Raw genomic sequence first — 22,001 nt, 5'->3', positions numbered from 1 at the left:
AAGCACTAGCCAGGCAGAGAAAAAAGAAACTCAAGCTGGCAGCTCATTCGTGTCACTGAAGTGGATCAACTGCTCATTGCAGGGCAGAAGGCAGGCTGGTGGTAATGCTCGTGCCTTTCACATTGGTGTGGCATTGAGAAAATCCTCACTCCCGGCCTCAGGGTCAAACCAAAACAGACAGCTGTGCCGTTTCTCATACAGGAGAAAGAAGACAGCAGGCAAGCTCTTTATTCCTAAAAGTTTGTTAGAGAAACTGTGCTACATATAATGCAGCTGTATATTCTTGGTAATTAAGGAAAACAAATGCCCTTAGCAAACTCATTATAGATTTAAAGTTCTTTAAGTTTTCATCAGGTTTCCACAGAAACAAAGAGTTTGAAACAATAGTCGAGAATGCATAAACCATTGAATAAGTGGATTTTCATTGTTCCTGTTTAGAAAATTATTCAGATAACCAGCCACATCAAAGACAAACTTTTGTTTTACTAGAGCAATGCTGTTTATTTATTCTTTTCTTTAAGTTTTTAAAAAAAATTTATTTTGTATTTTTTTTTACATCTTTATTGGAGTATAATTGCTTTACAATGGTGTGTTAGTTTCTGCTTTATAACAAAGTGAATCAGTTATACATATACATATGTTCCCATATCTCTTCCCTCTTGCATCTCCCTCCCTCCCACCCTCCCTAACCCACCCCTCTAGGTGGTCACAAAGCACCAAGTTGATCTCCCTGTGCTATGCGGCTTCTTCCCACTAGCTATCTATTTTACGTTTGGTAGTGTACATTTGTACATGCCACTCTCTCGCTTTGCCACAGCTCACCCTTCCCCCTCCCCATATCCTCAAGTCCATTCTGTAGTAGGTCTGTGTCTTTATTCCTGTCTTACCCCTAGGTTCTTCATGACATTTTTTTTCCTTAAATTCCATATATATGTTTTAGCATATGGTACTAGACTTTCTCTTTCTGACTTACTTCACTGTATGACAGACTCTAGGTCTATCCACCTCATTACAAATAGCTCAATTTCGTTTCTTTTTATGGCTGAGTAATATTCCATTGTGTATATGTGCCACATCTTTTTTTTTTAACATCTTTATTGGAGTACAATTGCTTTACAATGGTGTGTTAGTTTCTGCTTTACAACAAAATGAATCAGTTATTTATATACATATGTTCCCATATCTCTTCCCTCTTGCATCTCCCTCACTCCCACCCTCCCTATCCCACCCCTCCAGGCGGTCACAAAGCACCGAGCTGATCTCCCTGTGCTATGCAGCTGCTTCCCACTAGCTATCTACCTTATGTTTGGTAGTATATATATGTCCATGCCTCTCTCTCGCTTTGAAAGACAAACTTTTTAATTGCTCAGGTAGAAAGATGGAGACTGTCATCCTTATCTATCATAAGAAGAATCTGCATTTGGTAATGCTACTTGAATTTTGAGCTAAAATAATATACTTAAGGATGCTACTAACTGGGGTGCCATTTAGTACTCAAAAATAATCATATGCCTTAGTTATTCATAGGACACAATGCATGAATTTATGATACTAATTATGATTTCAAACAGTGTCTTATGCTATGGTTTATTTACATAGGCAGATTGACTAATGCAAAACGTAACTATAAATATTTGCAGCTGCCATAAGTATCATGTGCATGCAATTTAGTGGTATGTTAGTGAAGTCAAAAAAGTGGAAAAATGTGTCTTCTCTGTGTTATGCAAAGTCCTTGTAGGATTTAGTACAATACCTTGTATTTATTAAACATTCAGTAAATATAATTGATTTTGAAGAATTGGTGACTGTATTCATTTATTCACCAATCTTGTATTATGTAAGACTCTGTTCCCTGGTCTGTGCAAGGTGCTAGGGACACTGAGGTGAATAAATAGTGCAGTTGATCCTTGAACTATGCAGGATTAGGGGTGCTGGCCCTACACGCAGTTGAAGATGTATAATTTATAGTTGGCCCTCTGTATACTCTGTTCCTCTATGTCTGAGGTTCCGCACCCTTGGATTCAACCAGCCACGGATCACGTAGCACTGCAGTATTTACTACCAAAAAAATTCTGCATGTAAGTGGACCCACACAGTTCAAACCGTATTTTTTAAGAGTCATCAGAAAAGTCTTAAAGTAGATCATAAAAATACCTCTAAGTCTATCACTCAGACCACTTAGAGACAGCAACTGTTAGTATTTTTTACATATTTACTTAGCCTTTGTCCTACCTATATGTTTTGAATACAATTATAAATTTTCATTATCCTTTTTTCACTTAACTTTTTACCATAAGCATGTTTCCATATCATAAAATATTTTTCATAAACACCATTATTTGTTGGCAACATATTAGTGCATTATATTAATGTGCCCTCTTGAGCGATTCCTCTGTTTGTTATGCTTTAAAGTTGCTTTTGGGTTCTCATAGTCATAAATAATCCTTGTGTATAACCTTTGGTTGAATTTCTGATTATTTCCTATAGATTGATTTCTAGAAGGAGAATGACTGGATCAAGTTTATGACTTCTTTTAGGGCTCTTAATACAACCTAACAATTTTTTTTCTGGAACAGCTGAACTGATTTACTCGTCCAGCAGCAATGGATGTCTCATTATATGCTTTCCAGCATTGAGTAGTGTAATTTATTTTTCTTTAGAGAATTGCAATATGAAAAATGATACATCATTCTTATTTTGTCTTACTTTGGTTACTACTGAGCTTGATTATATTTTTTGTTTGCTTATTAGCCCCTTATAATTTTTATAATTTCTGTTCCATGAATTGTCTGTTCAAATTCATTATTTTTCTTGGAATGCTCTTACAATTTTAATTTTATTGCAGTCAGTCTTTGTCTTCCCCCAATTCCTTTTTCATGTCAACTTGCTTTCTCTCTATGGCTTTTTGTTTTCATTCAGTTGGGTCCATTTTGTCTTGTACTCTAAGTAAGGATGCCACATAATTTTCTGGCTTTTTTTCTTCTAGTTCTTATGTACAGTAAATCATGTTTTATTTTTGGAAATAAGTTTTATACTGCACCATAAAAATTCCAAAATTGATTACAAAAGTAAATGAACACAAAATAAATGACACTATATGTGCTTACATGTATTTATTAATTATGTAAAACCAATCTTTTAACATCTTTATTGGAGTATAATTGCTTTACAATGTTGTGTTAGTTTCTGCTTCATAACAAAGTGAATCAGCTATACATATACATATATCCCCATATCCCCTCCCTCTTGCGTCTCCCTCCCACCCTCCCTCTCCCACCCCTCTAGGTGGTCACAAAGCACCAAGCTGATCTCCTTGTGCTATGTGGCTGCTTCCCACTAGCTATCTAATTTACATTTGGTAGTGTATATATGTCAATGCTACTCTCTCACTTCGTCCCAGCTTACCCTTCTCCCTCTTCATGTCCTCAAGTCCATTCTCTACGTCTGCATCTTTATTCCTGTCCTGCCCCTAGGTTCGTCAGAACCATTTTTTATTTTTTTTTAGATTCCATATATATGTGTTAGCATATGATATTTGTTTTTCTCTTTCTGACTTACTTCACTCTGTATGACAGACTCTAGGTCCATCCACCTCACTTCAAATAACTCTATTTCATTCCTTTTTATGGCTGAGTAATATTCCATTGTATATATGTGGCACACCTTCTTTATCCATTCATCTGTCGATGGACACTTAGGTTGATTCTATGTCCTGGCTATTGTAAATAGAGCTGCAATGATCATTTTGGTACATGATTCTTTTTGAATTATGGTTTTCTCAGGATATATGCCCAGTAGTGGGATTGCAGGGTCGTATGGGTAGTTCTATTTTTAGTTTTTTAAGGAAACTCCTTACAGTTCTCCATAGTGGCTGTATCAATTTACATTCCCACCAAAAGTGCAAGAGGGTTCCTTTTTCTCCACCCCTTCTCCAGCATTTATTGTTTGTAGATTTTTTGATGGTGGCCATTCTGACCGGTGTGAGGTGATACCTCATTGTAGTTTTGATTTGCATTTCTCTAATGATTACTGATGTTGAGCATCCTTTCATGTCTTTATATATGTGTTAGCATATGATATTTGTTTTTCTCTTTCTGACTTACTTCACTCTGTATGACAGACTCTAGGTCCATCCACCTCACTTCAAATAACTCTATTTCATTCCTTTTTATGGCTGAGTAATATTCCATTGTATATATGTGGCACACCTTCTTTATCCATTCATCTGTCGATGGACACTTAGGTTGCTTCCATGTCCTGGCTATTGTAAATAGTGCTGCAATGAACATTGTGATACATGACTCTTTTTGAATTATGGTTTTCTTAGGGTATATGCTCAGTAGTGCAATTGCTGGGTCATATGGTAGTTCTATTTTTAGTGTAAAACCAATCTTTTGCTATAAAATCTAGGTCATATTTTTTCTACATGTGCTGGACTTGCTAATGACTTCTAAAACATGGGCTTTTCTTAGTAAATCTCTCTGTAGCAAGTATAGTATTTCAGCAAATCACCCCAAATGCAGTGGCTTAAAAAAATAAGCATTTATTATCACTCTCTAGTCAGCTAGGAAGTTGGGAAGTCAGCTGGGAAACTGTTTTGATCTATTTTGGGCTCACTTATGCATCAGCACTCAGCCTTGCTGATCTTGGTTGGGCTCTCTCATCTGTTTGGGGGGCTGGCTGGCTGTAGGCTGGCCTGAGATACTTTCTCAGCTTAGGCAATTGGCTCTCCTTCTGTCCCTTCCTCTTCTAGCAGGCCAGCCTAGGTGCTGCAACAGAGTGAGCAGAAGCAGGCAAAGCCTCTTGAGACCTAAGCTCACAACTGGAAATTTGTCACTTTTGCCTCATTCTATTGGCTGTGATAAATTACAAGTCCAGCCGAGATTGAAGAGTTGTGCAGATAGACTCCATGTCTTCATGCTACAGCTGGAAAGTCACAATCCAAAGGGTGTGGACAAGGAGGCAAGAATAATTGGAACCATAATTGTAATCAGACTACCCCACGTAGACATTCTTCATTTCTCCAAAAATATTTTAAATGAATTTTAAATTATCATAATCTTATAGAGAATTTTTTAGTTAATGCATTTGAATGCCCCAGACACCTTTAAATACTGAATGCTACTGAAAGTGAGGGGGTGAGTGGTCCTGTGGAACCATTAGTATCAGCTTCTCGGTCACAGTGATCAAGATGTCACATATCAAAAATGATACCATTGGTGATACCATGGCACACTGTGCTATATAATATGATTTGGCAGCATCTATATGTGGTTTGGTGAAAACATTTATTATATTTCTGTATATTATATAATCATGAGAAGAAAAATAAATTTACAAAGATGTTTTAAGTATGTCAAACACTGAATTTGAACAAAACTGTCAAAATCTTTTCAAAATTTGTAATGAGAAAAGTTATCTCTATGAATATAGCTCTTTAAGAATCACATTTGATATTGGAAATGGCTAAATGCAATTCCTGATTTAAAAAATTTTAATAATCTGAAGAAAATTTGAAGAGAAACTTTTGATAGTTACCATCTTATGTGAACAAGAATCCTTGTTCATACAGGAAGTGTTAGGAAGCCATCCACTTCCAATAATTGTGGACTCTTTGTCAGTAATTTGCACCAACTTTGTAGTTAGGACAATGAAAGAAGTTGGATGAATTAAGTATTAGGATAGGCTAACTGTGGAAACAGACAAGCCCCAAATCTCAGAGGCTTAACAAATAAACATGTATTTCTTGCTCATATCACCATCCAGTGCAGGTTGGCCAGGAAACTGCTCCATGTGGTCCCTCATGGATCCAGGCTTCATCCCTGTTGTGCCTCCACCCTCCTTTAAGTCCTCAGAGCCCTCTCTTTTCAACCAGGAGATGAGTGAAGGAAGTGAGGAGTCTGTGTGGGCGGTATTTATGGGCCAGATCTAGAAGTGATGCATATCACCTTCTGTTGCATTCCACTGGCCTGAATTTGATCACATGGCCACACCTAAATGTAATCTAGCTGTGTGCCCAGGAAAATGAAGAAAACATAGATATTGGTAAGCACTAGCAGTCTTCTGTTTAAAAACAAGTTGAGCTGAACTGAACTTGCTCTTGGCAGCCTAGTTGGGTAGTGAGACAAAAGGCAGAGACTAGGGCCAGCCAAAGGTGGGGGACCTAGTAAACTGCTCTCCACTTTGGTTGGAGCCCTAAAGGACTGCACTCTAGGAATAAGAGTGAGCCCGAAGCAATCCAGCTCTCTGTGGGCTTCAGTCAAACTTTGTGTGAGCCAAGTAGTTCAGAATACTTTCAAGCCTTGAACTTGAAATTCTTTCTACAAGTGTTTTTTTTTTTTTCAAAGAAAAAATACAGTACACAAAGTTAACCAAACATATGAGGAGACAAGACAATAAAATTAAAACACCAGATATTGGAATTATGAGTTCATATTTTAAACAACTAAGCTTACATATTCAAAGAGATTTAAAATGAAAGATAGGCTTGGAAATTTAAGTGTAGGAATCTAGAAAATATAAAAAGAGAGATATCAACTTTGAAAAAGAACCAGTAGAATTTCCAGAACTGTAAAGTGTATAACCAAAGTTAAGAACTCAATGGATGAGTTTAAGAGCAGATAAAACACAGCTAGGGAGAAACATGGTGGAGTAGAATATAGGTCAGAGGAAATTATCCAAAATGAATCATGAAGAAGTGAAAAAAAGAAAATACAAAAGAAAGGATAAAAGAAATGGAGATGATGAAGTTTAACTTGGTTCATTTAGAGTAGCAGAAGGGGAAGAGAGAGAGAGAGAAAACGGAGCAGAGGTAATAAACACGTGCAGATGGACTGGATATTGTCTGACAGTTATGGAAAAAAGAAACACAGCGTGCTGGTCATCAAGCTCACGTGGAGAAAAATTGCTCAGATTAAGACACGATATCAATGGGAGCATATCCATCTGGGCCAACAAGCTGTAAATATTGTATACTATTGATTTTTAATTTTATATAAGCAATTTTTTATTTCCAACTCATGTACAGATCTCATTGTGTGTATAGTATAATTTCCTGGAGAAAACAAATTTTGCAGTGAATTTTAATTATTTTAATTGTGGTAAGCATCAGGTTTAATTTTGGTAAGCATAGAAATGTCGATCTTTATTTTAAATTATTTTTCACCACTCATTTTCTTCAAAGGGTAGCAATAAATATATGCAAGTTATTTTTGATTATAGAAAGTTGGTCTGCAAAGATGAATCTAGATTCCAATTCATTGCTTTAAAGAAAAGATGCATAATTAACATCATCCACTGTCTAATCTCAGGACCATTTCTGAGGTCCATATGTGTCTCACCACTTTGTAATATACAGGGTGAACTCTTTACTGATAACACACAAAACAACAACTGTTAAAGGCAAAGACTTGCCTTTTGACATTACTAGGCCTTTGATCTGGGAACTCTGGTGCTCGGCCATGAGGGCTGAACATGAACTATTGGGGAATGCTGCCATTCATCCCATCCCCTCCCTCCCCCTTGTCTCCCTGGTGTGAAGAATCATTAGCTGAATGTAACCATACAACCAAAGTCAGATTTCATCCCAAATATCAAATCTGTTTTCCTTTGTCAAACTTTAAAGGAGAACACACGCATTCAGCTTATGATTTCTTTTTTTAAATGTCCCTGAAAAAAATCCTACTTCTATAGATTAAGAAAGCTTAGAGACAAAAAGAGAAATATCCATGACAAAACCGATACTATGATCTCACACAGGTGAGGCATAAATGATAAGATGCTCGCTATAAAAATGATCTCCAAAAAAAGCATTATTGTTTTTGCTATTCAAAAGTAACACAAGTTCACTGGGGAAAAAAAGTCCAAAAAGTATAACAAAGAAACAAAAGTTAATCTTTCATTCCACTATCCAAAGATAACCATTGTTAACATTATGGTCTATATCTTTTCTAGAATGTTCCTACATGTGTTTTCTAGGATATACAACAAAGGCTTACCTGGGGAGTGAGGAATTTGGGCCAACTAAGAAAAAGTGGAATTTTTTTGGTAGGTGTTTCAATTAATTTGGTGACAAATGGGTATAAAGGAAGGAGTAGGCCTGCTGCCCAGGCTATGTTGTGTTTTATTCATACACTCACTAATGCATTCAATAAATATTAAGCACTTCCTATGTGACATGTACTGGGTTAGGGGCTGTTCATTATGTGGGCCTGGGGCTTTACCACACACAGGTGCTCGTGTTATTACCACAAGACATGTGGGAAGGAGAGGGCCTGAGACATATGCTATTTTTGTCATCTACATATGACTTCATGGAGGGCTGAAGTGCCAGGAGGGCAGATATTTTGGTGGACCACAGACAGGAAGGACCAGAGGGAGTGGCTCTTACCTCCTGAGTGCAAAGGCAGAGTCAGACTGGACTGTTGAACTGTTCACTTGCCTGGCTTTGTGAGCTGAGGAAAAGGTTATTTAATAGTTAATAAAAGAATAGCTATTATTTATTAAGTGTTGTATGCCAAACAGCATACTATGCATAATTCATTTTAGTTACTTCTCACATGAACTCTGTAAGTTAAGAACTAACATTTAGTTATCACTTACTGTGTAACCACCACTGTTGTAAGATTTTACGTGCAATCAGTGCATCAAATCCTTGGGACAAACCTATGAGACAGGTTATGAGCCCTCTTTTACAGATGAGGAAATGGAAGTTCAGAAAGACTTGCTCAAGGTCACATACTAGACGTGACAGACCATAATTCCAAAGTCCTTATGTTATTTTCTCTCACAACTATTTAACTTATTTAATTAATGAAAAATAGTATTTCTAACTAATAAGAAACCCCCATCTCTCCCCAGATTCAGTCCTGGGGAAGTTTGGCGAGTGTCACTTCTTAGACACTTCAACATCGAAGCCAGGATAAGAAAACAGACTCTTTAAATATATATATTTTAAAACTTTATGTTTTAAATTAATCTTTTTGGAGCTGATTTCTTTGGGGAAAAGACTTCCTTCTTTGATTAATACATTTCATTCTTTTTCATATTTTTAAAGAAAAAGGTGATATTACTCTCTTCATAGCCTGAATTGGGATTTCTTTGGCAATTAATAAACTCTCCTTTATTTAATGACTTTTTTTATTGTGGTAAAATAATATATAACATAAAACTTACCACTTTAATCATTTTTAAAGTGTACATGTCAATGGCATTAATTATACTCACATGCTGTGCAACCATCACAACTCTCCATCTCTAGAACTTTCTCATCATCCCAAACTGAAATTCTGCACCCATTAAACAACTTCCCCCAATGACTATTGTTCTTAAAGGAGATAGGTAACTATATTAAGTTTAGTTTTCTTTACATGAATGAGCACATAATTGTATGAGGGATATGAAGGAAAGGGATATTTGCCAGTCTAATGGCAAATGCAGAGCCTACTGACAAAGGTATATAATTTGTAAAAATAGCTGAGTGGGCAGAATTCTGATTTTCAGCTGCCCTAGGCACTTCAGTGCACTTCTGGTAATGATTTTCCTTGGGCATGTAGTTATACTGATAGAAATCATATCCATGCATAAAGAGTGAGCTTAATTATACATAACTACACACCTAAGATGAGGTTTTACATATTTTTTTTACGTATAATTTCTGATTTACAAAAGATGAGACACTAAATTCTAACTGATCTCAGAAGAGTAGTATGGGTCACCCTCAGAGCATGAGTGTCTTATTGTATGAGTTCTCCTTTTTACAGGAAGACACTGTATATTACCTTCCCCCTCCCCCTTTCGGGAATTGTTTTCATTACATGGGATTCCACAGTCTCATTCATCTGGTCCCTGCTGTGACTCTGAGGACAGGCAAATGCACAAAGGCTGATTTTTAAGGTTTAGGATGTAGTCAGGGGGTAGAGCAACGCTACCTGGTCCTGTTGAGAATGACACTTCTTCACACCTTCAACTCATTTGTACTGAGCCTAATCATTTGAGCTCGAAATAATAAAAATAAAAAGCAGCTAAAGTGGGTTGAGTGGTAATATATGTTCCAGGCACTGTGTAAAATGCTTTGCATGCATTATTTTGTTTAACCCTCACAACGCTGTGAGATAGGAAACAATTCTCATTTTACAGATGGGAAAAGTAAGGAACAGAAAGATTAGGTTACTTGCTGAAGACACACCATTCATAAGTTACAGACTGAGGATTCAAACCCAGGCTGTCTAGAGCCCTTGTTCTGAGCTGCTCTGTTAACCCACCCTTCTGGTCCACATCAAGCTTGACAGCAGTGTTTCCTCATAACAGAGTCAAGGTTAGACCAAAATAAACCACACGCACATTCGAGCCCCTATGGCTGAGGTGAGCAGGGAGTCTCAGCTAAGGTCAGGCACTGGGTCTGGAGGTAGAGGCTGTCCAGCTAGGGAAGGGAAATGGAAAAGGCAAGGTCATCTCTTTTCTGGCCCCATTTGTTACTTGGTTGGTGAGAGGAGATGGGGGGAAGGGGCCTCTCTAAGCAGATTTCGAAGGCATCATGTCATTCTTTGTGCGCTCTCTGGTGGTGTGCCCCTGCGCCCTTGGCTCGTAGTTACTGCGTCCTTCTTAGAACTGCTGTTCTTGAGGGGCCACCTCCCCAGAGCTTCACTCTCTGATTCACTCTTACCTCCCCACACCTCCACTAGAAGTTTTCTGAATATAACTGATTTTAGCTGGTCATTAGGATAGTGGTGGCCTTAAATGGATGGACTCTAAGGTGAGAATGACCCTCCCCTACCTTGCAATTCCCTGATTCTCCCAGGAACGTAGCCCTGTCTACATTTCTGAAAGCAAGAGTTTTAATGCAAATTACCACCCTAGTGAGGGAGACATTTTTGAACAGGTATTAATGAATTCTGCCAGAAATTGAGGAGGCTTAGCCATCTGTGTCCCAGGGATCAGTTGTTGGGATGCAAGAGCTTCCAGAGGCACCTGAGAGCAGCTCCTGGCATGCTAGTCTCCTCCACATTCTCGCAGGGCCAGAAACACTCTCCTGGCCCTGCTCATGGTTCCTGCTCACAGGTCACAGTCATCCACACACAACTTAAAATAAGAAGTGCCTCTCCTGGGAGTGTTCCTAACCCCAAAGAGTGTTCGCAAGTCGTTTTCATAACTGTCGTGAGTTAACTTCCTGTTTCAGGAACAAACACTTTACATCTGTAGGTGGCACCTTTGTGAATGGTTTTGTGGACCCTGAGTGCTGCATCCTCCTCGTGTGTAGAGGTAGCAGCTGCACCACGTTATGCTTGAGGTCTTGGTCTACTTCTGGTCATGAAAACCCTCTGGTATTCCTTACAGAGGTTAGCAGTGTTTACTACATTGTACTTGAGTAATTGTACCTCAAATTAAACGAAAAATATTTTCTGATGCTTTTCATGCTGGAGCATAGTCTTTATTTCAAAATGGTGACAAAATATTCAGCTGCCATGATAAGACAGCTCTATTTACCAGTAGTGACAGTTTGCAGTTGAGTCGTAGGAAGGATTTGTTAGGATGTGTTTAAAGTCATGTCGTATAAATAAAAAGAGTAAAGACTGGGTTTAGGATGGGGGCCTACAAGATAACCAGCGGAGGCAGCCAGAGTTATTCTCTAACTTCCCACCAAGGTCTTGCCTTCTCTCTTACTTGTTTACAGTATACTGTTACAGTATAGTGAATTCTGTCCTCAGCCTACTCTGAAAACACTGCCCCGTTTGGTCAAGTTACCCCAAAGCTACCACCTAGATCACACCATGACAAGAAAAAGAGATGTTTTCAACCAGAATTGGCTTATTTCAATTTTCTATTCTTTATTTCATTTTAACTGTAGCCACTTGGAGCCAGTGACTATTTGGAACTGTCAAAGAATTTTGATACAGTATTTTTACGAAACATTCCACAATTTACCCTGGCAAAGAGGACCCAAGCTCGGAGATTCATAACTCTCATTGATAACTTTTATGATTTCAAGGTAAGGATGTGGCACATTTTCTCAAAACTAAACATTTTGGACTGTGGAGCGAAATTATCTGGGCTGGAATCCTGGTCTACCACTTACTTCACTTCTCTGTACCTGTTTCTTCATCTGCAAATTGGAGATAATAATAGTATTTACTTCAGAGAACTGTTGTGAGGACAAAATAAACTAATACAGGTAAACCATTTAAAACAACACTTGGCACAAGCTGAATGCTATATAAGTACTATTGGTAGTAGCAGTAATAGTAATAGTACTATATTAAAAATCCCATCATAAGACAGTCTGCTATATTACCAAATCCTTCATTCAACCAGACATATCATATGCTCTGTCTATGAGGATGCACAGCGCAATGCCTTACGTAGATTGAGTGCTCAATAAATACTTGTTGCATGAATAGATTATTGGACTGATAAAATAATGAATGAACAAAATGAATGAATGAATGACTAAAGCACCCTCCTCAGTATTAGAGTTTTCTCTCCCTCTGACCCAGAAATCCCAGTACCTGTCATCTCTCTAAAAAAAAAAATAAAAAAAAAATCCAGGTGTTTTAGCATGAATTGCAGAGCCTTTGTCCCTTCATCACAGGCAGTATTGCCTAGTGGTTAAGGAGTGGGCCCTGGGACCAGGCTGAATACCTTGAAGACCAGCTTAACCTCTTGAACTTGAATTGCCTTCTTTAGCAAAAGAAGGCAATAATGGTATTTACCTCATAAGATGGTTGTGAGGTACATGAGCATGTAAAGTACTTAGAACATCGTGTGGCGTACAGTAAGCTTTCAATGAAGGTGAGCCACGATTAATAGTATATACCTATAAATATATATTTACAGTAAAGTATAAGTACCACTTCAAATTAGAGTAAAATATTGTTTCACTGTTAGATACAGTTTTTCCTCCTTATTCCTTGCACAGAAAGAGATAGAGCAGTGATTCTAAAATTGAAGGGACTTTGAGGGGAGGAGAAAGTACCAGAATCTGCTGGGAGGGAGAGGTGAGATGTTTAATGTTTCCTTTATTCATTCATTCAACAACATTTATCATGCCAAGCAAAGTGCTAATTCAGTGACAAGCAAAGCCAGACATGGTGCCTGCCTTCATGGAGCTGATAGTCTAGTGCTGAAGAAACACTAATGAAACACAGAGCTGAGTGTAGAGTCCTCACTGGGATGTTCTCTTGGAAAGAGAGGGGAGTTGGTGCTATGAGAGTACAGGGGGGAGTAAACTGATCTTTGTGTGGGACATGGGGCTGGGCATGGAAAGTCCTGCTGAGGACCAGCTGCACCAGAATCATCTGAGCTACTTAAGATCCAGATTCCAGAGCCCACACCACCCCCACCAGCAAATGAGGACCAAGGGTGGGGCCTGGAGCCTGCTCGTTCACCAGCTCCTCAAGTGCTGCTCACAAACTCTGAGATGTGATGGCCAAGCTCAAAGTGCAGGGTGAAAAGCCCTCACCAGGGCGGCGAGTTTGCAGCAAAGGCCCTGTGATGGGCCTGAGCATGAAGGGCAGCCAGCGTGGCTCTGGTGCAACACCGAGGGCAGCCTGCCTTAGTGAGCATGATCAAACTCTGCTGCATGCTTCCAGGGGGTGTGCGAGCAGGGAGTCAGCAGAGGCAGGAAGCTGAGAACACCAGAGCTTAGGGGTCAAGTCCTGTCACTTGTCTCCTTCTGGGTCACTCATCCAGAGACTCTGCTCTGAAATAATCGCGTGGAGTCCAGAATAAATCTCCTGGAGGTGGCACTCTGTTTTTAGAGGGCAGTGCTTCAAGAAGAAAGTGGTAGAGGGGCGTTGGTAGGTGGTTCTTAGACTGGAGGATTGATAAACTCTTATTTTTTTTTATCTTTCGGCTAGGAATACCTTAAAGAAAGCTTATGGTCCCCACCCCTTAGTCCCACCCCCTGATCCTACCTCCCCCCACTGTTTCACCTCTTCGTTAGACAAAAAGATTTATCTGGCAATATGATGAAATATCAGAACTACTCTCCTAACATTTGCTTTAACCAAATCATGCATTTGGAGTTTATACTTTTTTAAAGCATAGTCGAAATTATCTTATTTCAGAAATTGGGAGCATTAAACAGACATTGTTCTAGAATGTATTCTAGATGTATCTGTGAAATAAGGGCATTCCCATCTGAGTAATGAAAAAAGTGTCATTTGTGATTTAAATAATTTATAAGAGGAGGTAGAAGGCTATTTGGATATAGAAAGACTAGTCCCAAACATCAATACATTATTTTGAAGTATCAGCATATTTACTTAAATAATGATTTTAAAAGGATGGCTGTGAATCCTGAAAACAAATTCAGGTTCCTTAAACATCAAGAAGAGTATGTTTTATATATAAACTAGTGGAAATAAAATTTATAAAGATAAAGCTTTTTCTGATATATGATCACATATGTACACTCAAACACTCTGTAATCAAGAAATATTAATGTCAAGCGTAGTCTTTTTGAAGGATGTCTGGCAGGATGCTGAAATAAATGTAGGTTTTGGAAACTCAGGGTATAAGTAGAGTAGCAGGGCTTCCCTGGTGGCGCAGTGGTTGAGAGTCCGCCTGCCGATGCAGGGGACACAGGTTCGTGCCCCAGTCCGGGAAGATCCCACATGCTGCGGAGCGGCTGGGCCCGTGAGCCATGGCCGCTGAGCTTGCGTGTCCGGAGCCTGTGCTCCGCAACGGGAGAGGCCGCAACAGTGAGAGGCCCGCACACCGCAAAAAAATAAAAAATAAAAAAAATAAAAATAAAAATAAGTAGAGTAGCAATGCACTGACCTTAGCAGTCACCTACGCAGCAAAGTGGTAACGGTGCATCTGGGGAGCATCTTTGATGCACATAGAGATGGGCTCCAAACAGGTAAAAATGTCAACCTCAGTTGTAATGGAAAAACCACTGAACTTAGAACTGGAAGATCTGGGCTGGTGTCACAAGTTGAGACCTCTCCAGGCCCCAGGTTGCCCAATAAAAGCTTTGTTCCCCACTTCAGAGGGTGGTATAAGCTGTGTGGAAGTATTTGTAAAGTACTATGCAGTTTTAAAGTATCACTTTAGGCCTTCCCTGGTGGCACAGTGGTTGAGAGTCCGCCTGCCGATGCAGGGGACACAGGTTCGTGCCCCGGTCGGGGAAGATCCCACATGCCGCGGAGCGGCTAGGCTCATGAGCCATGGCCGCTGAGCCTGCACGTCCGGAGCCTGTGCTCCACAACGGGAGAGGCCACAACAGTGAGAGGCCTGAGTACTGCAAAAAATATTTTTAAAAAGTTAAAAAATACCACTTTAAAGAGACTCAAACTATAAGGAAAAATATGGACATGGTCAAAAGGCTTTTTTAAAAAGTATTTTGTTTCAAAAATACATTTGGAAACATCTGTGATCCTAGGCTATCTGAATATGGGTTATGTGGTTTGTCTATTTACATTTCAGAGCTATTGCAGAAACAGGAAAAAAGTTTTCCAAATATTGAAATCCACCTTAAAGAAATGCTGAGGCTTCCCTGGTGGTGCAGTGGTTAAGAATCCGCCTGCCATTGCAGGGGACACGGGTCCGAGCCCTGGTCCAGGAAGATCCCACATGCCTCAGAGCAACTAAGCCCGTGTGCCATAACGAGAAGCCACCAAAATGAGAAGTCCGCGCACCACAACGAAGAGTAGCCCCCACTCGCCGCAACTAGAGAAAGCCCGCGCGCAGCAAGGAAGGCCTAACACAGCCAAAAAAAAATTTTTTAAAGAGATTTCCATATAATTATTTTTAAAAAAAGAAATGCTGTATTCATTTATTTATGCAAGATTTTTATTCATGAAGAAGATACAGTGTAAATGGGTCCTGCCAGTTTTGAAACTTTGACAACCACATTTTGCTGATGCTTTTTTTGTAGATGTTTAAGCATGGAGATTAATGAAATTTTTAGTAGCTTTAGGATAATTTAGGATAACTTCAGGATAATTAGCTAAAATCTCTAATTAGAAAAACAGATTAATGAAATAGGAAAAAAAAGTCATAGATTGAAGCTTTAAAATATTTATTTTTCCAAAATAAACATAGTACTTGGAGAAAATGTGTAGAAGTAGAAATAAAGTTAAGACTGTTACTTAGATTGAAAGAGAGGAGTTCAAGGCATTGTTCTTTTGTAAATACGCATTCTATAAACTCATAAGAGTGTATTTTCACCAAGTACCAGTTTTGCTGCATATATTTAGAACCATTTAAAATTATATATCACTTTAAAGAGATTCAAACTATTAGAACAAATATGAACATTTTAAAAGCAAAAATCCAAGCTCCCTGTTATGACAAACAGATTTTTATGAGAAATTTGTTTTTACCTTCAACTTGTGAAAGGTAAGGAGTAACACCATTTACTCGTTTTCCTCTGTTTCAGGTGCGCATAATTTGCTCTGCATCAACTCCCGTATCAAGCTTATTTTTGTATGAACATCATGACAGTGAGTTGGAGCAAAGCAGAATACTGATGGATGATTTGGGGCTGAGCCAGGTAGGCGATATTAACATAATCTCTTTTTATTATAAAACAGCTTAATTGTTTTTGGTTTGATGCATGGCTACATTTTGAAGAAGGAATGCAGTATGTATTTAACCACTGATTTGCTGCTCTCTTCTAAAGCCAGTATAGCAGACGTATCCTCAGCATCACTAAATGTAGAGAATTACAGCTTTAGAGTGGAAGGAATCTTCGTGATCATTTTTGCATATGATAAAAACAAAGTCCAGGGAGGTGGACTAATGGGCCTGCAGTTATACCACTGACTAATGGCAGGCCAGAGCTGGATCCAGGCACCGTCTTTGGTTCTGGGCTCATTCTGCATTCTGCTACACCATGCTGCCTTTTCTGGATATCCTCTTCATGTCTGCTGGATTTGTAGAGTGCATGATACGGTATCCAACCATGTGAACTGGCTATACCAGGACTATGAAGTGCCTGGCAAGGCCCTTGCTTTAAAAGAAATCCATGTTTCATCTCCTAACCCCCATTCTGTAGGCATTTGTGGAACACCTGTGGGTGCCAGGCTCTGGGGACACTCTGTTGGGAACCAGCCTATGCTGGCCTAGTTCTCCTGGAGCTTGGGGTCTGGTGCTTCACCCCAAGCCAAGCATAAGTGACTTTGCATTTCCTTCTTCTGTATGAATGTTACAGGGTATATTTCTCAACTGTAGGCAATTGAAATATTAGTCAAAAATTTTAAACTATAAACATTCACCCCCAGAATGAGGCCAGCCCCATTCTTTCAACCCCAGTGGTGAAAGGCTATTTGGAATGAGGAGACAGTTCCTTATTGACCTGAGTAGAAATTATGCATTCTCAGGAGTCTGGGAAAATGAGGCCAATAACTCTTTAAAAGTAAACTTTCAAAATATGATTATTTAAATCTACATGTAGAAATAAATGGCTGCTTATGATCCCATTTCTCTAAGAGTGATACATCCAAATAAAGTCTTCAGCAATTTGGAAGAATACACTTAAGGGGCTACATGATCTCAGTTCCTAAAGTCCTTTAAATCATTGGCTTTACAATTTTTCTTCTGATCAGGGTTCAGATACAGGGCAAAGTAAGCTAAGCACTTGGGGCTAATAATCATGAAGAAATCAGGGCACGTGACCGTAGGGTGATGCGGTTTTACGGTAGGTCAGTAACTTGGACTTAGGAGTCCAGAACTTTTCTCTGAAAGAGTTTAATAGCAAACCCCTAAGGAAAGAGACAAAAGTTCAGCGTTCACTTCCGGCCACAGGCTGGTGTTAGAATCACCAGTCCCAGGATGTTTACTGGCCTCACAAGGGGCTCCCCAACTCAGCCGCTACATGGGAGGATCAAGTGTCCCAGCAGCTCAAGACCAAAAGCAGCTCTGGCCTTCCCGAAATAAGCTCCCAGGCACGATCTCCAGGCCCACAGGAGACCTCTCAGTCACCCAGTTTGGAAAAGGTTCTTCAGAGGTTCATCTTCAGGCCTCCTGTCAGGAATGTGGCCCTGTCTGTGGAGCTTCAGGAGAGGGTCTTAGCTTCGTCCTGACATACCAGAACTTCTTGGTTTTTCTGTTACTTATTTCTGGTGTGCACTTTTTGAGAAAAAATTCCTTTCTGTCTGGAATGTCCTTCCGTTAGATTATGTAGAGAACTTTCATCTGAGCAAAAATTTTCTTATTTGGATTTTGGGGTGTTGTTTCAGCTTTAATTATTCATCTAATGTTTTCTCCCTGGTAATTTGCTCTGTTTATTGATTATTGGTTTAAATTAGCTGATTCTCCAGTCTAATTTAAGAAATTGTATATGAAAAAAATTTATAGAATATTTTGTAATATAAACCCAAGAAGTATTTTTTAAAGCCTGTACTTAGTTCTTTAAATTTTTAGTTGTGGGGGTTTTAATTGGTGCTAGGTTGTTGTTTTGTTTTGTTTTTTGGTAACCAGGACTCAGCAGAAGGACTCGCCATGTTTACTGGAGAAGAGGAAATCTTTGCATTTCAGCGCACAATTTCCCGACTCACAGAAATGCAGACTGAACAATACTGGAATGAAGGGGACAGAAGGAAGAAGTAGCCGTCACTTTTGCATGAATAAAACTCTGGGCAAATCATTACCGCAGGGAGAACTCTTTATTATGGGACTTGAAGGAATCATTTTCTCATCATTAATTAAGCACTTTGTCCTCTGGACCATTTTTATCTAAAATTGCTGTCAAAGATGTAGTGGATTAGTAAGTTAAAGCCATTTTTAGGTCTACTTTTTCCTATTTATTTGGCCTTATTTCTGCACCACAAAATTAAAATCAGCACTTCTGAAGTTGAATGTAGGACTAGGCATTTTGGTTTCATATTAAGCCACTTGAATGAACCTTGAACACACACACACACACACACACACACGGTAAATGCAGGGTGTCGGGAAATCTCTAAGCTTTGGCTACATGGTAGCCGCACAATAGAAACACACCTTTATGAGAGGGGAAGAAAAAACTCTACATTTCAATTAAAAACAAGGAAAGTTTTATGATCTTATTTCTTTTCTTTTTCCCCCATTGTACTTTATATGACCCTGGCTTTTCTTTTTAATAAACATCTTTATTGGAGTATAATTGCTTTACAATGTTGTGTTAGTTTCTGCTGTATGACAAAGTGAATCAGCTATATGTATACATATATCCCCTTATCTCCTCCCTCTTGCATCTCCTTCCCACCCTCCGCATCCCACGCCTCTAGGTGGAAACAAAGCACCGAGCTGATCTCCCTTTGCTATGTGGCTGCTTCCTACTAGCTATCTATTTTACATTTGGTAGCGTATATATGTCCATGCCACTCTCTCACTTGGTCCCAGCTTACCCTTCCCCTGCCCCGTGTTCTCAAGTCCATTCTGTACATCTGCATCTTTATTCCTGTCCGGCCCCTAGGTTCATCAGAACCTTTTTTTTTCTTTTTGTTTTTTAGATTCCATATTTTACATGTTAGCATACAGTATTTGTTTTTCTCTTTCTGACTTACTTCACTCTGTATGAAAGCCTCTAGGTCCATCCACCTCACTTCAAATAACTCTATTTCATTCCTTTTTATGGCTGAGTAATATTCCATTGTATATATGTGGCACACCTTCTTTATCCATTCATCTGTCTATGGACACTTAGGTTGATTCTATGTCCTGGCTATTGTAAATAGAGCTGCAATGATCATTTTGGTACATGATTCTTTTTGAATTATGGTTTTCTCAGGATATATGCCCAGTAGTGGGATTGCAGGGTCGTATGGGTAGTTCTATTTTTAGTTTTTTAAGGAAACTCCTTACAGTTCTCCATAGTGGCTGTATCAATTTACATTCCCACCAAAAGTGCAAGAGGGTTCCTTTTTCTCCACCCCTTCTCCAGCATTTATTGTTTGTAGATTTTTTGATGGTGGCCATTCTGACCGGTGTGAGGTGATACCTCATTGTAGTTTTGATTTGCATTTCTCTAATGATTACTGATGTTGAGCATCCTTTCATGTCTTTATTGGCATTGTGTATATCTACTTTGGAGAAATGTCTATTTAGGTCTTCTGCCCATTTTTGGATGGGTGTTTGTTTTTTTGATATTGAGCTGCATGAGCTGCTTGTATATTTTGGAGATTAATCCTTTGTCAGTTGCTTCATTTGCAAATATTTTCTGCCGTTCTGAGGGTTGTCTTTTCGTCTTGTTTATGGTTTCCTTTGTTGAGCAAAGGCTTTTCAGTTTCATTAGGTCCCATTTGTTTATTTTTTTATTTCCATTTCCCTAGGAGGTGAGTCAAAAAGGATCTTGCTGTGATTTATGTCAAAGAGCATTCTTCCGATGTTTTCCTCTAAGAGTTTTATAGTGTCTGGCCTTACATTTAGGTCTTTAAACCATTTTGAGTTTCTTTTTGTGTATGGTGTTAGGAAGTGTTCTAATTTCATTCTTTTACAGGTAGCTGTCCAGTATTCCCAGCACCACTTATTGAAGAGGCTGTCTTTTCTCCACTGTACATTCCTGCCTGCTTTATCAAAGATAAGGTGACCAGATGTGTGTGGGTTTATCTCTGGGCTTTCTATCCTGTTCCGTTGATCTATCTTTCTGTTTTTGTGCCAGTACCGTACTGTTTTGATTACTGTAGCTTTGTAGTATAGTCTGAAGTCAGGGAGCCTGATTCCTCCAGCTCCATTTTTCTTTCTCAAGGTTGCTTTGGCTATTCGGGGTCTTTTGTGTTTCCATACAAATTGTGAAATTTTTGTTCTAGTTCTATGAAAAATGCCATTGGTAGTTTGATAGGGATTGCACTGAACCTGTAGATTGCTTTGGGTAGTATAGTCATTTTTACAATGTTGATTCTTCCAATCGAAGAACATGGTATATCTCTCCATCTGTTTGTATCACCTTTAATTTCTTTCATCAGTGTCTTATAGTTTTCTTCATACAGGTCTTTTGTCTCCTGGGGTAGGTTTATTCCTAGGTATTTTATTATTTTTGTTGCAGTGGTAAATGGGAGTGTTTCCTTAATTCCTCTTTCAGATTTTTCATCATTAGTGTATAGGAATGCAAGAGATTTCTGTGCATTAACTTCATATCCTGCTACTTTACCAGATACACTGATGAGCTCTAGTAGTTTTCTGGTAGCATCTTTAGGATTCTCTATGTATAGTATCATGTCATCTGCAAACAGTGACAGCTTTACTTCTTCTTTTCTGATTTGGATTCCTTTTATTTCTTTTTTTTCTCTGATTGCTGTGGCTAAAATTTCTGAAACTGTGTTTAATAATAGTGGTGAGAGTGGGCAACCTTGTCTTGTTCCTGATTTTAGAGGAAATGGTTTCAGTTTTTCACCATTGAGAACGATGTTGGCTGTGGGTCTGTCATATATGGCCTTTATTATGTTGAGGTAAGTTCCCTCTATGCCTACTTTCTGCAGGGTTTTTATCATAAATGGGTGTTGAATTTTGTTGAAAGCTTTTTCTGCATCTATTGAGATGATCATATGGTTTTTCTCCTTCAATTTGTTAATATTGTGTATCACATTGATTGATTTATGTATATTGAAGTATCCTTGCATTCCTGGGATAAACCCCACTTGATCATGGTGTATGATCCTTTTAATGTGCTGTTGGATTCTGTTTGCTAGTATTTTGTTGAGGATTTTTGCATCTATGTTCATCAGTGATATTGGCCTGTAGTTTTCCTTTTTTGTGACATCTTTGTCTGGTTTTGGTATCAGGGTGATGGTGGCCTCATAGAATGAGTTTGGGAGTGTTCCTCCCTCTGCTATATTTTGGAAGAGTTTGAGAAGGATAGCTGTTAGCTCTTCTCTAAATGTTTGATAGAATTCGCCTGTGAAGCCATCTGGTCCTGGGCTTTTGTTTGTTGGAAGACTTTTTAATCACAGATTCAATTTCAGTGCTTGTGATTGGTCTGTTTATATTTTCTATTTCTTCCTGGTTCAGTCTTGTAAGGTTGTGCTTTTCTAAGAATTTGTCCATTTCTTCCAGGTTGTCCATTTTATTGGCATATAGTT

General features: G+C 38.8%; 1 protein-coding gene across 3 annotated transcripts in view; it reads left to right on the top strand.

Annotated features, from left to right (window-relative positions):
* AFG1L (AFG1 like ATPase) overlaps positions 1–19,076 on the top strand; it is a 195,362-nt gene extending 176,286 nt beyond the window's left edge. For 2 of the 3 annotated variants that reach the window (XM_060167563.1, XM_060167562.1), the window contains 3 exons: positions 11,846–11,986; positions 16,382–16,495; positions 18,424–18,589. In XM_060167563.1, the coding sequence (XP_060023546.1) occupies positions 11,846–11,986; positions 16,382–16,495; positions 18,424–18,552 (384 nt within the window). In that variant the 3' untranslated portion in view covers positions 18,553–18,589. Of the gene's footprint in view, positions 1–11,845; positions 11,987–16,381; positions 16,496–18,391 lie in introns of all 3 variants that reach the window. The other variant, XM_060167561.1, reaches the window with a different exon arrangement.
* Positions 19,077–22,001: the final 2,925 nt, after the last annotated feature.

This window comes from Lagenorhynchus albirostris, chromosome 12 (assembly GCF_949774975.1).
Source record: "Lagenorhynchus albirostris chromosome 12, mLagAlb1.1, whole genome shotgun sequence".
NCBI lineage: Eukaryota > Metazoa > Chordata > Mammalia > Artiodactyla > Delphinidae > Lagenorhynchus > Lagenorhynchus albirostris.
This window is presented reverse-complemented; position numbering and strand designations above follow the sequence as displayed.